Source organism: Dermochelys coriacea, chromosome 6, assembly GCF_009764565.3.
Source record: "Dermochelys coriacea isolate rDerCor1 chromosome 6, rDerCor1.pri.v4, whole genome shotgun sequence".
NCBI lineage: Eukaryota > Metazoa > Chordata > Testudines > Dermochelyidae > Dermochelys > Dermochelys coriacea.
Genome location: NC_050073.1, coordinates 27,905,088 through 27,924,912, shown reverse-complemented (window position 1 = coordinate 27,924,912; position 19,825 = coordinate 27,905,088). Strand labels below are relative to the sequence as shown.

The 19,825-nt window shown below is 39.2% G+C and overlaps 1 protein-coding gene across 6 annotated transcripts in view; it reads right to left on the bottom strand.

Annotated features, from left to right (window-relative positions):
• The window catches only part of TUB (TUB bipartite transcription factor), a 265,886-nt gene extending 247,411 nt beyond the window's left edge, over window positions 1-18,475 (bottom strand). For 3 of the 6 annotated variants that reach the window (XM_043516611.1, XM_043516617.1, XM_043516615.1), the window contains exon 1: window positions 18,274-18,475. In XM_043516611.1, the coding sequence (XP_043372546.1) occupies window positions 18,274-18,329 (56 nt within the window). In that variant the 5' untranslated portion in view covers window positions 18,330-18,475. The remainder of the gene's footprint in view (window positions 1-18,273) is intronic. The other 3 variants (XM_043516610.1, XM_038407876.2, XM_043516612.1) reach the window with 2 other exon arrangements.
• Window positions 18,476-19,825: the final 1,350 nt, after the last annotated feature.

The following is a 19,825-nucleotide window of genomic DNA, read 5'->3' as shown; positions in this document are numbered from 1 at the left end:
GAAATGGAAAAGGTACAGAGAAAGGCAACAAAAATTATTACGGATATGGAACATGTGAGGAGAGATTAAAAAGACTGGGACTGTCAGCTTGGAAAAGAGATGACTAAGTGGAGAAGACTATAAAATTATGAATGATGTGGACAAAGTGAATAGAAAATTGTTATTTACCCCTTCACATAACACAAGAACTCGATAAAATTAATAGGCAGTAGATTTAAAAACAAACTAAATGAAGTACTTCTTCCCAAAATGCACAGTTAACCTATGGAATTTGTTGCCGGGGTTGTTGTGAAGGCCAAAAGGATAACTGTTTCAAAAAAGAATTAGATCAGTTCATGGAGGACACGTCCATCAATGGCTATTTGCCAAGATAGTCAAGGACACAACCCCATGCTCCAGGTGTCCCTAACCCTCTGATGGCCAGAAGCTGGGACTGGATGACGGGACAGATCACTTGATAATTTGCCCTCTTTTATTCATTCCCTCTGAAGCATCTGGCATCAGCCACTGGTGGAAGACAGACAAATGGACCATCTAGCCCAGTATCCTGACACAGTATGGCCATTCTTACATTAACTGCAAGAAACCCTAAACTGCAACAGACCTGGCCTGATTACACCCAGTGATAAATTCTGATTTCAGTACTAGTCCATATACCGCCAGTAGTTTTCCAGTAACTAAAAGAAAAGGGCTGTCACTTATTTATTCATGATAGGTTTCATTTTGTTTGGAACTCCGAATCATACAGGACACCTTCCTTTTGGGACATATTTGGAGATAACTGGATAAAAACAAATCAAGCCCATTAACCAACTGAATAACTTCCAGGCAAGGGGGAAGCGATTTGCATACATATAAACCAGTTCACCCACCTTGGAATTTCAGCCACTTCTAGGGTGGAATACAGCAGCTGTGTAACAGGGAATGGCAACCTCACCACTGAATAATTTAAGATGGGAAGTGAAGCATACTATGATTGCAAATTGGCTGAAGAGATGTAAACTAAGCATTGAGAGACTGCAATGCATTGTGGAACGCTAAGGACTTTGGGATTCTGGAACAGCCTCTCAAAGGAAGTGATGGAAGCCTCATCACTTGAGTAAACTCTGGACTTGATGAAACACTGGATAATCTATTGCCTATACTACACTCGTGTTAGATGAGGTTGGAAAGCTCAATTAAGATATTTCTATAACTCTATTACAGCAACTTTCAGTCAGTAAAATTGCTCAGCCCTGGCTGCATTGGGCCCTCTGTTCACAGTGAAGCCATATGACGACTTTTTTGGGGGGGGGGAACACAAGGTTGTTACCCTATTTATAAACAGTTACACAACTTTGTCAGCTGATGTTTCTTTGGAAGTAAACTAATTTCTAAATATTCCTCCCTCCCTCTCCAACTCACATGTCTGACTATTAAATCATCAATCAATTAGACTTTTTAAAAATCTTCATAGCATCATAGACATTAGAAATGGAGACCTATTGGGTCATTCAGTATGGATGTATTTTGTCCAATACCATTTTCAATGTATCCAGGGATGAGACTTCCACAAACTTCCCAGCAAGGTTTTTCTATCACACATTTCACTATCAAGACGTTTTTCCTGATTTTAGCCTATTCCTTTTCAGATTTTCATTCCATTAACTGTAGTTCTCTGTCATCCTAAATAATTCATCTCCTTTATTTTACCCCACCGCTATTTGCAGATTTATGCTCTCCCCACAGGCGTTGCTTAGCTGAGCTATACCTAGCTAGCGCTTTCATATTTCTCTATTAATCAGTCCCTCCAGGCCCTGGTTCATATTCATTTCTTTTTGAATTCACTCTTTGACTACACCTTTCCAGTAAACTCGCCTAGATCTGAACACAGTGTTACAGGTACTGGATGAATCTGTTCTGAAATGATTTTCAGAAACTGGACCCAATGACAAATCCTACATCTTATTGAATCCCAGCTCTAACCAAGTTGAAACAACATCAAGGAGCCAAGTCATTTGAAAATAATGTGCCTTATTTATTCTGCACCACAGGTTGGCACATGGACTGTCTTTATATATAAAAGCAACTTTATAAACTCTATAAAGGCAACTTTAAAAAACGCTGCACCCTGAAAAGGTCTCTGCAGCTATATTTCAGTCATATTTCTTGCAAAATAAATATAAAAACCCTAGTCTTAATATAATATTAAGGTTAAAAAATAAATCAAGCATTCTGCAGCCAAACAATACTGCCTTGAATGTGAAAGGCCTTCATCAGCGGTTATATGGGGCCAGGGCACAAAGGTGACACACATTCAGCATATCACTTCAGTTGACAGAGTTTCTATAGAGCCCCAAACTCACCTCACTTGGTACAGCCCTCAGGCGAAGGAGAGGTTACTTGCCTTACAATAACTTGAGTTTGAGAGGTTTTGTCCCTATGGGTGCTTCACCATAGGATGTGTGCACGGTGTGCTCTCAACTGTAGTATGCAGAGCAAGAGCACCATCCATGGGCCTGCACAGAGAAGCACCTTGGGGCCTCTAAACAAGTACATATAAGGAGGTGCAGGCCTGCTGCCCCTTAGTTTTTTCTTAACTGAAAAGCAGAAGGGAAGGAGGTGGAGCACCCACAGGGACAAAAAATTTTGAAGAACTCAAGTTACCATAAGTTAAGTAACCTCTCCTTTTTCTTTGAGTACACACCCCTATGGATGCTCTACTGCAGGAGACTCCCAAGCAATAAATCAACGAGGAGGAGGGTGCCGTGAAGGCAAGTCCAAGACAGTTCAGAGATAGTATCATCTAGTAAAATGGCAAAGGACTTGGCAAAGGCAAGGAGGGAAGACCTAGCTGCAGTCCTACAGATTTCTCTTATGGAAAGGTCTTTCAGTAGAGCTCTAGATGTGGTATGGCCTCTTGTGAGTGTGCTGTCACACTGTCAGGGAGGTGCATCCCAGCAGAGTCATAACAGGTTAAAATGCAGCCCAAAACCTACTTTGACAGTTTTTGAGTGGAAATAGGGTGTCCCTTCATCCTCTCTGCAAATGGTACAAATAAACTAGGAGAGGCCTGAAAGGTTTTAGTCCTGTTATATTAGAAGGCGAGAGCCCTTCTGACGTCAAGCGTATGTAGGCTGGTCTCTCTGGAGGCTTTGGGTAAAACACTGGTAGGTGGATCTCTTGATTAATATGGTATTCCATAGAGACCTTAGGGAGAAGCAAGGATGGAGAACACAATATAACCTTATCTCTACTGAATACAGTAAATGGTAGGTCAGCCAGAAGAGCACTGAGCTCTCCCATTCATCTAACTGAAGTGATGGCTATAAGAAAAAGTCTTGAGGGAAAGGTGGAGGAGAGAACAGGTAGCCATTGGTTCAAAGTTGGGTTTTCTCAGGGCACTGAAAACCAAACTGAGGTCCCACTGAGAGGCTGAGGGCCAGATAGCGTGAAACCAACTGTGTAAGCCCTGGGAATCTAGCAGTATAGGGGTGGGCAAAAACTGAGAAGCCCTTGATGAGCGAGTGGAAGTGTAATAATGGCCAAACGTCTGAAGTCTGAAGGTTGCAAACACTTGATCTTCCCTAGATGTTGAATCATATTCAGCCCAAGGAAAAATAACTGTCAACTTAATATTAAGTGACACAAATTAGGCATTACCCATGTATTATATATCAGGCATAAAAACAGATCACCCTTAGCTGTTATATATGCCAATGGGACGGATAAAAAAGAACTAGTATCGATAGTTAGATCTTTGGGGATTGGTGCCAGCTTGCAGTTACCCTGCTCAGTAACAGGGGTACTAGAGTGGTATTTATGGTGAGCAGGAACTCAGAGAGAAATGCAGAAAGTAAATATAATCCAGATAATTTACTAAAGCCCTTGTTGTGACTTTGTTTCAGAAAAAATAACCTGCTTTCCCTTGTTTTCTAATATGTCTTTTCAAACTAAAATATTCTCTATTATGGAAGCTACTCTTACTAGCAGCAATGATCCTCTTTATTGGCTAAGATAATTACAAGCCTTTTCAACCATGCTGTAAAACCACATAATGTGTGTTGTGTGCGTATTTAATGATTCTTTATGGATAAAAGGCAATTACTAAAGGTCTAATACATGCAGTAAAATGAAAAAAATGTAAACATGATCTCCCCAGGACTGGATGCAAAAAAACAAAAACCCACACACAGCACAAAACTATTTATGCTGTACATTTCATGAGAATCTGTAACTACCCTAACATTCTGCTTATTTTCCAACTAAAACCTTCAATCATTTTCCTTCCAGATGTGAACGTCCATGAAAATGATCAAATAGTTGCATTTTTTCCATGAAATTTAAACAAATTTTTTCCCCTTTCATGCTAGGTAATTTTAACTCTGACATTTTGCTTAGTTGCAAAATTCAGCTAAATGGTTACAGTGGTCACTGCTGGAAATTCATACTAGCCACTAAGATATGGTGACAGGTTTCAGAGTAGCAGCTGTGTTAGTCTGTATCCACAAAAAGAAAAGGAGTACTTGTGGCACCTTAGAGACTAACAAATGTATTTGAGCATTAACTTTCGTGAGCTACAGCTCACTTCATCGGATGCATTCAGTTGAAATTTCCACTGAATGCATTCAATGAAGTGAGCTGTAGCTCACGAAAGCTTATGCTCAAATAAATTGGTTAGTCTCTAAGGTGCCACAAGTCCTCCTTTTCTTTTTAAGATATGGTGGTATTTCTCTATGCTTAAACTAGGAAATAGCTGTGGGATCTTGGATGCTGTAGCCTGGTAGCAGCTGGTAAATGTTGCTTTTATAATGGTGATCACTGTGCTTTTAGATTTTCCCTGGAAGCCACCTTTGCTTGAAAATTGGGGCTTCTTTGTTAGACAATAAGTCAGTTTTCCAGTGGCGAGGATGGAAGTTGTGACATTTGGCAGAGTTTTCATAAAGATTAATGCCAAAAAAGTGTGTCAAATATTTTCCATTTCAATGAGAACTTTTTGGATCCATTTAGTTTAAATCCATGTTTTCTGCTGAGATAACAAGCTGGTGCACTACCTATTGCCCCATTTAACTCATGCAAATACTTGTGTTAAAATTCATTTGAAAGAAGAACTTTGAGACCTCTAACAGACTTTTGCTATGAACCATAAAGAAAATCACTGTAGCAGATTCTCCAAGAGTATGAGAGAAGCTAGCTATACAAGTCTCTCAGCCTATCTTGGCATAGAATTCCTCAATTCTTCTTACACAATCCCCAAATTGCTTACTCAGCCAACATATTGTCAAATGTAAAGTTTCTCAGGTGTTAGAATTAATCTGTTAACTTTCCTGTTTTTGGCTCAGTAAATATTTAAATGGTATAAGATAACTTTTAAATGGAAGTGCTACTACCTCTTTTTATATTGTAACCAGACAAACAATATTTCCTACTACAAAGCCAGGATTAAAATCTAGGGTGTCTACCCTCCACAGTATCTTTGTCCGGATGAAAAACTCTAAATTCATAAGAATCAGGAAAAATAGATTTCAACCTACAATTTTCAGGCTAAGGGACTCATCCAAAATTGATAAAGGATAACAGGAATCTTTTCACTCACTTTAATGGACTTTGCTATATGATCTTATAGCTTGTTTCAAATTATTGTAAGGATAATACACTTGCTTTTAAAAAAACCCCACTTTATATTCACTGCCGGCCCTTTAAAATTCCTCCTACCTGGAAGAAAGGCAGTATTTTTACAGGAATTCTGTCTTATCCAGTGGAGTTTACTTGCAAGAACACAGGGAGATGTTTTAAAAGTACTGAAACTGTTTCAAACAGGAGTGTCAATAATGACTAAGGATGGATCTTCTACCACTATTGATTTATTTTTAACAAGATTTTGAGTAAAAATGTTATAAGTAGGATGCAGAATTGTTTCCACCTACATTATTAAGCACAGGATTTAATTACTAATACATTCTCCCATCCTGATAAGAATATTTGTGATAAAGATAAATATAATGGAAAATATATTTAGAGACCTATAGCAACATTTCTCTTCTGTCCTTTTCAGCTCTCTGCCTTCTCTTCCCTTGATATGGTAGTTGATTCTCTATGCTCTGAACTCTCCTCCCCCTTGACTCCTTTACCCTTCTCTCCCATTGCAATGTCTTCACCCTGCCAACCCCAACCCAACTCACTCCCAACATCTGCTTCCTCTGCTCCTGCTCTCACACTGTGCAGCATCGCCAGGGGAAATCTCATGACCAGGCTGACTTCCTCCATTACAAATGTGTTCTCTTTTTCAGTTCTACCATCTTCCTAACAAGCAATTCTACTTCTTCACCTAACTGAATCTCATATTCATAATACCAACTGCCTTCAGGCCAGATTTTACTCCTTCCTCAAACCTTCTCTCTCTCACACACACACACCCCCCTCCACTTCCCTCTGCAAAAGTTAGACTGATTTCTTCAAAGGAAAAAAATTACAAACTTATGTGACCACCGCCATCCTGTCCATCTTCTCTTCTCCTCCTCCAACTTCTTCCTCCTCCTTCCCTGCCATAGATGCAGAAGTTTTTCCATCTGCTCTCCTCTTCTAATCCCGCCACTTTACCCAATAACCCCATCCCATCTCCCTCACATCCCCTCTCATCTCCTCCCTTACCCTTCTCCTCAGCCTCTCACTCCAAGTATTCTTTAGTCTCATCTTAACCGCCCCACACTGACCCCACTTGCCTCTTCCACTAAGGCCTCATCTGCCTTCTCCCTCTCATGTTTAAGTTCATTGAACACACTTTCTACAATTGTCTGGAGTTCCACTTCTCCAATTCCATCCTACCTAGATCCAGCTCCAATACAGCTTCCGCTTCTCACACTCCACTGAAACCATTCTTGCCAAAATCTCTAATTACCTCTTCCTGGACAAATCTTGTAACTAGTACACTCTATCCTTCATCCCTGTCCTCCATCACAAACACAAACTACTTGTTTGCACTTTCACCTATCCCATCCACTTTCACCCATCCCATCTCTCTTACGCAACCAAGACATTGGCTCCTGCATCTGCCCTGCCATTAATGCCAGACATCATCATCACCCCCTTGTTACAAACATGTTTTCTTCAACATTTCCACTTATGCATGGGAGGAACTTCTCATAAATATCTGCAAAACCACCTCATCGTCCTCTGTCAAGTCCCTCCGTAAATCTCTCCTCTGTCGTGATGCCTACAAAACACTTGACACTGGCTTGGCTGCTGGTGAGCTGAGACCATTGCCTCGCATGCTGACCAGCATTGTTACACAATTTCCTCGTGCTCCTTTGTTCATTTATTTCCTTGTGCTCCTTGTATCCAGTTGTTGTCTCCTTTCTTACAGTTAGATTGTAAGCTCTTTGGACAAGAACTGCCTTTTGTATATGTTTGCACAGTGACTAGCACAATGGGGCCCCAATCCCCCACTGGAACTCCTAGCTGCTACCTTGATATAAATAATAAATAAGGCTAATGCTAGTAATAATCTGTTATTGATGGCAGGCCTCTTTCTTCATCTCATGAATGACTTCATATTGCTACTATCCTGTCATACCTTCCATCACTTAGTCCCAGTCCAGGCAAACCTTCAAATGAAGCCCGCCTGCACTTGTTCAACACTGCAATTCTAAATGAGCACAAGACCAGCTGTCAAAATGAATGAGCTTGTTCTTGGCAGCACCGTAACAGTTCAGCGGATAGGTTGCAGTTTGCTGAAGACATCTGCCCTAACTAACAAAGATGCTTCTTCCACATTTCTGGCACTTCTGCCAGTCCCAGGCCAGGTGACTCCTTTCCCTCCTGGGCTGCAAAGTGTCCTCCAAGCTAGCAGGCGTTAGTGCTGGTCCCAGGAGGAGAGCGCTTGGCAGTGGGTCAGCACAGTAGGAGCTGAGGACTCTGCAGCTAGGACCACTCAGTGCAGTGCAGGGGCTGGAGCCTCTCAGAGCCCAGGGCAGACCTGGAGCCAGGCAACATCAGGACCCAGGTAGCAGTGCCACCTGGACAGCAGAGCCCTCTGTGGGGAGTAGGAGCTGGGCACAGGTAGAGGAGAGCTGAAGCCTTCTTCCATCAACACAGCTGCATCTGCTCTAGGAGTTATGTTGGTCAGGGATCTGAAAAAACCCACACCTCTGACCAGCATAACTCTGCCAACATAACCCCCTAAGTAGATGCAGCTATATTGACGGAAGGGGGCTTTGAAGTTTGTAGCTAACTTGATTTGAGGAGATGGCATTCCTGCAAGAGTATGGGGGGGCAGGGGGTTTCTCCACACCCCAACCATCATAGCTATGTTGACCTAACTTAAGCATAAACCAAGTCCGTATTTGTACAGCACCTAGCAGAGCAGAGACCCATTCTTGGCTGGCCCTTAGGCACCATAACAGTAAACACTATTATTCATAATAATAACCATAGGCCAAGATGGTAAATGCTTGTTGATTAAAGGTGCAATTGGAAACAAAATACTAACTTTAGGAAGCATCTATCCCTTGCAGCAGAGGTCAACTGCTCTTTTTCAAAACAAATTCTCCCAACTCTTGGAAGAATTTGGAGAAGGGGATATTGTGACAGCGAGTGGGGTCATAGCTGTGCCCAGATCCTATAGGTAGACAGATCAGATATCAAAACAGCGAGAGAAACAGTCAGGCAAGGAGCTAAAACTACTAGTAGGTACACATGATTGATGTGACTCCTGAAGATGCCTCACTGCAAATGAAAGACTATTCCTTTTATTCAATTCCACAGCAAATACATACATGAATTGATATACTATGAATTTCCAAATCAATGTTTAACACCACTATTCTCGATAAACAAGGGTGTATGTGCTGGTCTGATCATGCGCAGTCTGGCTTCTCATTAGAAACTGCGGGCACACCTAAAAACAAACATATGGAGATTAAACATTCCTTTCTTATGTGCTCAGGAGAGAATCCATAACAGAGAAGAAATTACACTTCAGAAAAAAGAATGTGAGCCAGTTTAAAAAGAACACTCTCTGGAACTCAGGAGTAACTTATTAAGGGTTTAATCCTAAAATATCAAGATTAGAAAAAAAGACACCTCTTGAAAGTAGAAAGACTTAATACATCAGACAAATCATTCCCAGATCATGTGCCAGAGCCTAATTGAAGTTAGAGGTAAATTAAACCTGCTATAAACTGAAAAGGCTATCAGATTTACAAAACAACAGTATTATGAAAAAAGCAACAAAAGTGATAGGCTACTTGCTAATGGACTAAAAAAATATACAAGCTAATAAAAACCAGTCCTCCGGTCTGGAAGAAACCAAATCATTAATCATCATCATTTTCAAGTCCAAAGGATATACGCGAGGTATTTACAAATTTCTACAGAAGGATTTATGCCAGCACGTCCCAAACAAATAAAAGATTATAGAATTAATGCAAAGCTCCCTAAAATAGATCAGATAGACCAGGAGCATTTATACCTGATGATGTTAGAGAGATCATTAAGTCACTTAACACAGTAAATCTACAAGCCTGGATGGGTTTCCTCCAGAGTTCAGAGCACAACTGGCAGAGATCTTTAATGAGAAGTAGAAAGAGTAAGAGAGCCTCAATACCTGGAGTGAGGCCCAAATAGTAGCAATATTGCAACTTGGAAGAGACCTATCCAATTGTGATCTCTTTGTTAAATCAACACACTAAGCATCACGCTTCAGTCTTATCAAATAGACTGAAAAATACTGCCTAAATATATTTTCAGAGATAAAATAGGTTGTGTGTTAAACAGGCAGTTACCAGACTACGTTCAGAGAGTTCTGGACCTGATTTTTTTTTTTGGTGGGGGTGGGGGAAGAAGAATGATTCAACCAATTTCATCAACCTAACTAATCTACTTCTATTAGATAGTGAAAAGGCTTTTGATAGAGTGAACTTGCAGCTTCTAAAGCGTACCCTAAAAGCATTCGGGATTTAAACGTAATTGTAATGAAACATGCAGATTGTCACATATTGAGGACTTGTCCAAAAATTAGGACATTTTGGAAAGAGGTTGGGGAGTTCAGATAATCCATCAGTGTTTGTTTAATTTTCCAAACAAAATCGATGCTGTATAAGAGATACAAAGGGCTGATGACCAGTTTCTTAGTTGCAGCACAAATCACAATCGCCAGTTGTTAGAAGAGAGACACGACTCTCCTAAACCAATTAGCTCATTCCAAAATGCTACGATTTGAATAGCTGACCCAGCATGGCAGAGTTCCACAGACCGAAGGAAAAAGAGGTTTACCTAGAAACCTGGTTTTTAAATGCAGAGGGAGGGGGAAACTGCTAAACTGCCACCTTCCTCAGATTAATTGGTGGAACCATGAAGTTCCACTACAAAAATGTTTCTGCAAGTTTCTTGATTCTGCTAATACAATTTTTAAAAACAAACTGACATATATAACATTCTTTTCCTCAAATTACAGCAAGAAAATATTATAACGTAAAACCTGGAAAAATATTTTTCTGATACAGCAATATTGGTTGTCTTTGAACTTGATGGTTAGTTATGACCTATAAAGCCCTACTTGAGGAACTGCCTCGTTCCCCAGGCCATACCGACATAGCTGCCATCAGCAGGGGTGTCTGAGCTGGATCTCCCTCATTATAAAGAGAGGGCTGCTTTCAGGACAATCTCTGTAAGGGCTTCAGGAACTCCCTACTCCAACAAAAACAGCCCGAATCTGGTGACTTTCTGAGCAAGCTGCCAAAGACTCCTGTTCAACTGGGTTTTTTGAGAGGGCTGAGGATGTGCTTCCCACAGCAATGAAGGAGTGGAAAGGAGTTTCAATGGGCACATATACATTGCAACAAACATTCCACAGCACTTAGTCTCAGAGCCTGGATCAGTTGACTCAGGCTTGCAGGGCTTGGGCTGAGGGGCTAAAAATTGGTGTGTAGACATACCCTGTATGTGTCTGGCTGGCTGAGTTGCTATTGAGTTGATTATTTTAAAGCTGCTGGGAATTCACTGTATTTATTACATTGTTAAAGTTGTGTCAGGGCACCTAGGGCCTTGGAGAGGCATTTTTTATATTGTTTTAAATATAAATGCATAAATAAAATATTCATGTGGCAGAGGGGGGTTAAAGAAATGCAGTATTGAATGAATAATAAATGTTCCATGAAAGGGTTAAACAAAGGCCACTGGGAGAAGTTCAGTGTGTCCTGACCATGTTGGAGTTAACCAAATTAATAGCTCAACACTGGCCCACCTTTTAAGGCAAAAAGGAGAAGACTCTTTCAAACTGTAATCTAATGAAATGGCTCCTTTCACCACTTTTTTTTTTTAAAACCACAATTAGTGGTAACTTGGGCCTTGTCTAATGGAAAAATGCGTCAGTTTAACTAAATCAATTTCAAGTTCTATCTAGTTAAGAGTGCAATCCCAAATATATACATACATACATGAAGCAGTTTAGTCCTTGCTTATATTGATTTAGCTTGCATTGGTAAATTTATGGATTTAAACTGATTTGATATAATCAAAGCCAACTGGAGTCTACAACAGAGGCTTGCCCCAGTTTAACTAGATTTGAATACTGATTTATTTAAACCAGTGTACATTTTAGGGCCTTACTGTGTAACTAGTCCCACTGGTTTCAGTGGCAACTTCTTGCAGAGAAAAGAACCACATTGTGTCAGTGATGGGGGCAAAATCTGATCTTCTATTAGAAAGACAATCCTAGACAGATTGGCAAGAAGAGGGAAGCAAAATTGTTTAGAACCAAAGATGGTCCTGGCCAAAAGCATGCTCAGCATGGAGAACTGAAGGAGAGTTGATGGTAGAATAGGTTTGGCTTTGACCTGGGACCAGGGTTTTTCTATGCAACAGAAACGTGCATCCTCAGGAAACAGGCTGACAGCCTAGTTCAGGGAGAATCAGAACTCAGTACATATTGTGAGTAAATCATTCTAAGAAGCCATGTCCTGTGGGTATGACTGTACTTCCTTCTCTCCTAACAAGTAATCAGCCCACTTCAGAAATGCCACTCTCCTCCAAGTTCCTGGAAACATGGACACTTGTATTTTATTTAAAATAGTTTGTGTACCACATGACAAATGGAGTTGTGCTTTATTTCTCCGAGCAGCCGCTCTGATTCTTTTATAGTAAGTTTTTATTTAATTGCAGATGGCAGTGAATGGGTGTAAACCTGTAAACAGGTAAAACTTTTACATTTTCAGTAACCAGTGCAGATGACTGCTAGCTTGGTGTTACGGTTCCTCCCCTACTCTTTTTAATGTGCTCAAAAATTGATAGCTAATATGTAAGTACTTTGAGTGCCTCTTTAAATTAATTGCTCCAGTTCCTATGGGAACTGTATATTTTGGACCCAGACCTTCATTCACATGCATGTGTTTTAGATTTCCAAATACTGCAGCATCAGGCTCTTTACAATCTGTAATTAAAGAAAGATCCATGGAGAAAAATGTCTGATGTTGTATGCTTGCGATACTACACACAACTTTCTTTCCTGAATCAAGTCCTTAACTGAATCTCTCTCTCTCTCTCTCTCTCTCTCTCTCTCTCTCACACACACACACACCATTGAGTACAATGATTTGGGACAACATCTGAACTGAATGACATTAAATGATTGGTACAAGAAATTTTAGACAATCTGGGATTAATTTCTTTTAGCATAAACCACAGTCTATAACAGGGTGGATTGATTTAAATTACAGCAATTTAAAACACCGATTTTAACCATGATTTAAATCAGTAAGCTGGAAACCTTGATTTAAAGTATCTATTTTAATGTTATTTTGCATTTGTACATTCTAGTTATTTTCCAAAAGAAAGGTTGATTCTCATTGGTTGGTAACTATTAACATGTTGACTTGAAACTAAATATAGCCATTACACTAAACATGGAACTTCTTTTCGCTGACTAGGAGGATACATTTATATATATATACACACATTTATTTAAGCTATTACATAGCTTAACATACATTTATTCAGGTTCTTAATATTTAAATTTTTAATGCCACAAAGTGTTGAATTATGCATTTTTAGTTACTAGATTATTAATTTTTTGCTTGGGATTTGTATCAAGCTTTCTTTAAATGAAAATTAGAATTCAATTAAAAATGCATCGAACCCACTTTTTAAAATTATTAGTTAAATGAAACTACCTTAAATGTATACATAAGAAAAAAATTAAACCATGTTTTGCATTTAAAATTGATTATTAAAAAAAGGAAATAGTATATCCTGGCCATGACTAGGTTCTTAGATGCTACAATAATACAAATAAATAATAAAAATAACTATCATCTGAAGTTAATGAACTGATTGTTTCTAGTCACCATGTCCTTCAAGATTTTAGAACTAGTAGACCCCATCCTCTCAAACCTCATTTTTATTCATAGCATGGGAGAGAAAAACAAGCTTTCCTTTTTCCCCCAATTTCCAATTAGTTTATCTTTGAATGAATTAGTCATTGAACTGAACTTGTTGAATAAACTGAAAACAAGAAAATACCTGCTATTGCTGTCAAAAGCTGGTTTAGCACTTCAACAAACTAGATTCAGATGCTTAGCCTGTGGCTTGGATTAGTACAGTGGTTTGACTTCCTTTAAAAAACTTCATCAGCAAACATGTGCTGCTTAATATTTTTTTATTTAATTTAAATGATTTTAGGCCTTAAACACAAATTGTTTATTGTTCGAATTTAATTTTAAACAGGCTTAGTTTTTAAATGAAAAATGCATTTAAATTTAAAAAATACAAATTTTTTTTTTACATTTTTGTTTTTTAGTCATTTTTTATCCACCCTGGTCTATATCTTGGCATTACAAAGTTCATTTACAGTAATGTGAGGTTACCACAAGATGGATGTGGAACAGAGATAGGTTTACCACTAAAATGACATCTTTCCTAAAGGAGGAACAGTTGGGAGATAGTCCATAGGGCACACACAGGAATTAGCAGTATTGTTTCTATAGAGTAATTCTTCAAAGTAGTGGGTAAGAAGTTTGTAAATTGCAATTCCAATGACTAAATTTGAAAACTGACTAAAATTTGCAGATGAATACCCACGATAAGAATTAAGTTGTCACATGATTAAAGTATGTGCAGCAGCTTTTGATGATCAAAATGCTTACTGTTGTTTATCCCCAACAGACAACAAATGGTGATATTTAAATGTGGTAATAGCAATACTCAGCACTGATTGTTCAGAGTACCGTGCAAAATTAACTCATCCCAACAACATCCCTGTGAGGAGAGTAAGTATTATAATCCTTGTTTTACATATAGGGAAACAGACTTAAAGGAGAAATGCCTTGTGTGAGGTCGCTCAGTGAGTCAATGGAAGAGCTGGGTCTTGCATTCTAATCCCAAATCATGTCATTTGGGGAGACAGATATGTCTACCCCTGCCTTACTGCTGCCAACCCCACTGCTACTGGGAATCTCCCATCTCAGACATTCTAGCCGGAACCTACACATCTCCTAAAAACTCTCTGAAATCACATCACATCACAGCTAACTTCAAAAGGAGTCCCCTATCTGCAAAGCTATTGCATGCGCCATGAGACCTAACCAATATTCACAGCAGGGAAAACCCCTATCATTAAGTAGATGTGGGAAGGAAACCTATTACGGTTGATTATTGCTCTAGTACTACCTCTGAAGACCTCTCCTTCTCTCTCTGAAATTGCTCTTTACGCTTGCTAATTTAAAATAAAATATAAAAGAGCACAGAGCATAGTGAAATCCAGAGTATAAAGAATGAGAAATGTCGCAATAACTATCACTGACAGAGCGCCACAAACATTAACTAATCTTCCTAACCTCCTTAGGAGGGAGATAAGTATTGTTATCCCTTTTTACAGATGGGGAAACAGAAAGAATGTTTACACTGAAGTCTGAGTGCGCTGACAGTTCATGTAGACATACCCAAGCTAGCTTTAATGTATTTCACTAAGGTACTGGAACAGTGAAGCTGCAGCAGCCCGGCCTTTCATGTGGACTATACAATTCTGCCTGGAACCCTGGGTAATTACGCAGGCAGCTAGCCTATGCAGCTGTGGCTTCACTACTTCAGTACCTAATCTAGCTAAATTAAAGCTAGCTCATGTTTGTCTACATGTGCTGCAATTATGTTCTGTGATTGCAGTTTAGGCATACCCTGACCCAGGATCACACGGTCACAGGAGACAGTGTCCAAACTGAGATTGGAACTCAGGAGTTCATGGCTTGAGTCTGCTCAGATCACTAGACTCTTCATACACATTTACCATAAAATGTTTCTTACAGAATAGCACAGACCTAGAGTCAATCATGTAAGGTTTGTTGCATATGTTTGTTTGTTTTTTTAAAAAAAGTGTCTTTATATTTTTGAGGTGCTGTGGTCCACTTATCCTGGGAACAAGAAGTTACCTTGATAGCCAGTCATAATTTTTCATGATAATTGGCAGTAGTTTAGTAACAGGTCTCTTCTCTTTTCCCTCCTCTCTGAAATATATTGCAGGATTTATTTTACTTTTTGATATTTTTGGAAGGAGCAATAATACCACCTAAGGGTTGTATAGTGCTATTCATCAGCAGATTTCAAAGTGCTTTACAAATTAGATCAGTATCTCCATTTTACAGATGAGGAAACAAAGGCAGAGAGTGGTGATGTGACTTGCCCAAGGTCACACTACCTCCCCAGAGTAGAAATAAGTTATACGTTAGTTACCAGGACAAGTAGAACTTTAACTTCCCCCTGCACCAGTGTGTCCAACTCTCATGATTTCGTCATGAGTCTCGCATATTTAGTTTGTTTGTTAAATCTCTAGTTCCTGTTGGCAAGTGATTAAAGGAGAATCTCAGCTTTTGGGGTTTTTTTAAAAGTAATTTTCTCGCCCTCTTGGTTTCAGAGAAAAGCTTGACATATGACCTGACTGCACCCTAAGTATTCAAAAGGCAAATTAAAAAATACCTCCCGTGGTTTTTAAGTATAATGATCTTTAAGACGGTCTCTTGCTTTTTGGGGGGGGATCTGACTCATGATTTTTGAATGCTTGGGGTAGAAATTCCAGGAGACACAACTGAAGGAAAACATAAGATTGATATAAAAATAGGGGAGATGGGGAAAGTCTATAAGAAGAGTACATTTGGAACACACTGTATACTTATGTTTGGTGCATTTCTCACTTGTAAGAGGGGAAACGGCACAGACCTATGTTGAGCAATTCCTCATTAACTTCCAGCCTGGTTGGTCATTTGTATAAATGTAACAGGCAAACAAAAATAGCCACAAGAACAAAGGACACTATTAGCATGAATAAAACCTGCTTATTCCTTGATGTGTTTTTATGCTAACAGAAATAAGTAATCTCCTCCCAACCGCTTTTTTTTTTGCATTCAATGAGATCAACAAAAATGGATCATGTACAGTGCCTCAAATACAAACAACAGCACAATGAGGTTTCTGATATTAGAGAGGAGCAATCTTTTTTATAATTGTACTGGGCATCTTCTTGTAGATGGATGTAGGAAGACAGTTTCAATGTACAAAAACAACTGTGCACCATTTTTCAGCAAGGAGATACGGTTGAAAAAGCAGCAATTCATTCCTCAACCTTCCAGCATTAGCAACTGGGAGAGAATAAATTACACAGACATTGGCTCATATACCTTGTGTTTCTGAAATTTTTCATAAGCTGGAAGCTGTGCAACTGAGACATGGAAATATTGCATTTCTTCCCCGAAATATAATGCAGAGAGCAAAGAAGCTAGGCAGAAATAAGTACAGCACACACACTGAATGAAATGCTAATAAATAGCAATAAAAACTTTTCAGTTTTCATTTCTGTGACAGTGAACTGGAAAACTGACTCTAAAGCAGTAAATATGGTTAAAGCACACACACTGCCACAGAGAAAACACATCTAAGACTAATTCTCTTGAAATTTCTGTTACATATACTATGGGATTAAGGTATAACAGCTGCAAAACTTGGCATACATGGAATAGAATCAAGTACATCATGGTACTGTGACGCTTTTACTTAGGACATGGCATAAGAGACAAGAAAGCGTCTGCTCTCTATGTGGGGGGACAGGATTATATGCATACAAACAGCATGTTGTATAACTCATCCTTTTGTATGTGTGTTTGCATAAATATACCTATATATACATATACCCACTCTCCTCCACATGATCTGGAAAACATTTTGTGACACATAAAATGATATTCATATATCTTCTAGTTATGTATGTAGGATTTTTAGTCACAAAGTTAATGAGTACACACTGTGTATGTGTGTATAAACCATGTGACCTTACACACACAGGCAATATGAGTGCCATTCAATGCATTGTTTTTTCAGTTCATAAACCTTTCAAGGATTATTTCTGATGATTATTTTTGTAACCCTGACTCACTGTAATGACAGTCCTATTAGCACATAAATCCAGTCCCAAGTGTACAATTTACAGATTTAAGATTGCTTTTACAAGTGTGGGGGTATTTTATTAAAAGACCTATCCAGTCATAATCATGAATCGTGTTCAATTCTACTTGTGTAAGTTACCTTGTAGCCACATAAAAAGAAAATTAATGGGACCAAATTTTACCATTACACATTCTGTGGTGGAGGAATAAAAAAATGTAAATAGTTGCATCTTGACACAAAATACAGTCTAAGTATTTATAACTGCCTCATTGGGACACCTAAACCAGCATTTTCCAGCTCTATATTGCACATTTGTTATATAGAATTTTTCATATTTCTTGTCTGAAAGTATCACTATTCCACCACAACCATAAATACCTGAAGTCCTGAAAACCTGCACATCTCAGGCTCTAGCATTTTAATTTATTTAATTCCCAGGTATCAACTCAATGGAAATTGACAAGCAAATGCCTCTTTTCAGAGGTCTGTATGAACAATTGTCTCATTCGTCATTGTATTTCAAACTAATGATCAAAGTGTTTGCTGAAAAAGTCCAGGAAATATCTGTATGGAAATAGCTAACTACTCTTCCCACATCAAATAAATAATAAAATAATTATCTTGTGCTACCCGGGTGAAAATAAACCCACTTTCTGCTAGAACAGATAGATGAAAAACATTCTAATTTTCAAAGCAACATCCAGTCTAACAAAAAAAAGCCATGCCTATATAATTAGAAGACCTATATTCCTAAAGTATCATTCAGATTTTAAAGGCAAAATATCAGGGGAATCTCAGACTCAGTTTCTACTTGCTTTGTCTTGCTTATCAATACCAGAAAGCAGCAAGGTAAAAAATTAAGACATACAATACCTGTCATAACTCCATCTACTGTATGACATTGTCCTGTTGCTACTGACACCATCCATTCTCTGGGTGTCAGCTGCTGCACTTTTGTTGTTATCTCTTGCTTCTCTTGTACACAGCCACTGATGTCTGTGAGAATTAATGAGAGGGATGGACAAGAAGGTTGTTTTAAAAATAAGACACCTGTCTCTGAAAACCAACTGATGGCAAGGATGCTGAATGATACCTACAGCTTGCAAGGTGGGACCAGAATTAAATGCACAGCCACTGATTCAGTTGGGACTCACAATCTAAGGAATGTACCATTGTCTTTTCAGGAGGTGAGGATTGCTCTCAGGCTTTAGTTTATGTTCTGTGCAAACAACAGGAGGATGCTTTCAGCAGGTTGTTAGGCACAGCTGTGTTCAGGTGAAAGCAATGTAATAGGCTAAGCTGCTTTAAAGATATTCTGTAAACGGGGATGAATAAAAGTGGTTCATGTACCTCCTGCTACAGCACAATTTCTTTTTTATTTATTCTTGTTTCCACAGATACAGCTCCATCTTTCTGACATCACCCTTCCTCTGTCCAATAGCCTAATCCCTGGGTCTTTCAAACATTATCCTTCAAACAGGCAATAATCAAATCCTCTATGTACAGAACTACAATCCTCAAACCTCAGTGTCATCATTCAGTGTGACAGCTTTGCAAAGATAACCACCCCTCCCTCGCAGGAAGATCCCACTTAAACATACCTAAGCATGACCGTCTGATCTGTTTCAGATGAAAAGAGAGACAGTTCATAGGGTCCTGATCCTAAGTCCATTGAAGGGATCAGGCCCTTGCTCAGCATGCATCAACTCTCCTCATTCTGGGATTATAGTGGAAATTCTTTAAAATGTGTGGCATGTTACATTTCCATCACTTGTTTCATACAGTGTAAGCATACTAGGGAGAAGGCAGATCTTCCCATGTTTCCTACAGGACAGTCAGCACATTTGTAGTAGTCTGCCATGACTGCCTCAGGATGGGAAAAGATTCCATGCCACCATGAGATTCCACATTACAAATGTATAAAATTACAATGTGGGAGCTGAAGTCCCCAGTCTCAGAAAGCAGTCATTTGCTTCAGGAAGGCGTCACTTCTGAAAGTGAGCTCTGTCATTTAGGGGTGTCTCACTCCCCCCACCAGCTTGCTGACTAACACTATGTCATTGCAAAGGACTGAGATCGGGCTGGCGTGGCTCACACATCAGGAATAACTGTTTACAATGAACCCTCTGGATGGCTTTTCCAAGCAGAAAGAGCATTTCTTCCCACTCCTTCAGAATAGTTTGTAGTGCCATCATTAATGACACTATCCGTAAGGCTAGATTTCAGTAACAAATGAGTTTGCAACGAACTTCTTAAAATGTCATTCAGCTCTGAGTAGAGGCAGCCTTTGAGGCCTGCAAAACCGATGAAATCAACTTCCTCCACCCCAAGGTTTTAGGGCCCTAGAAATGGCAGGGATGTTCCAAGCTTCCATACCATCAGACGACAGTCTGTAGTCATTTCATACGGGGAAAGCCTCAGAAAC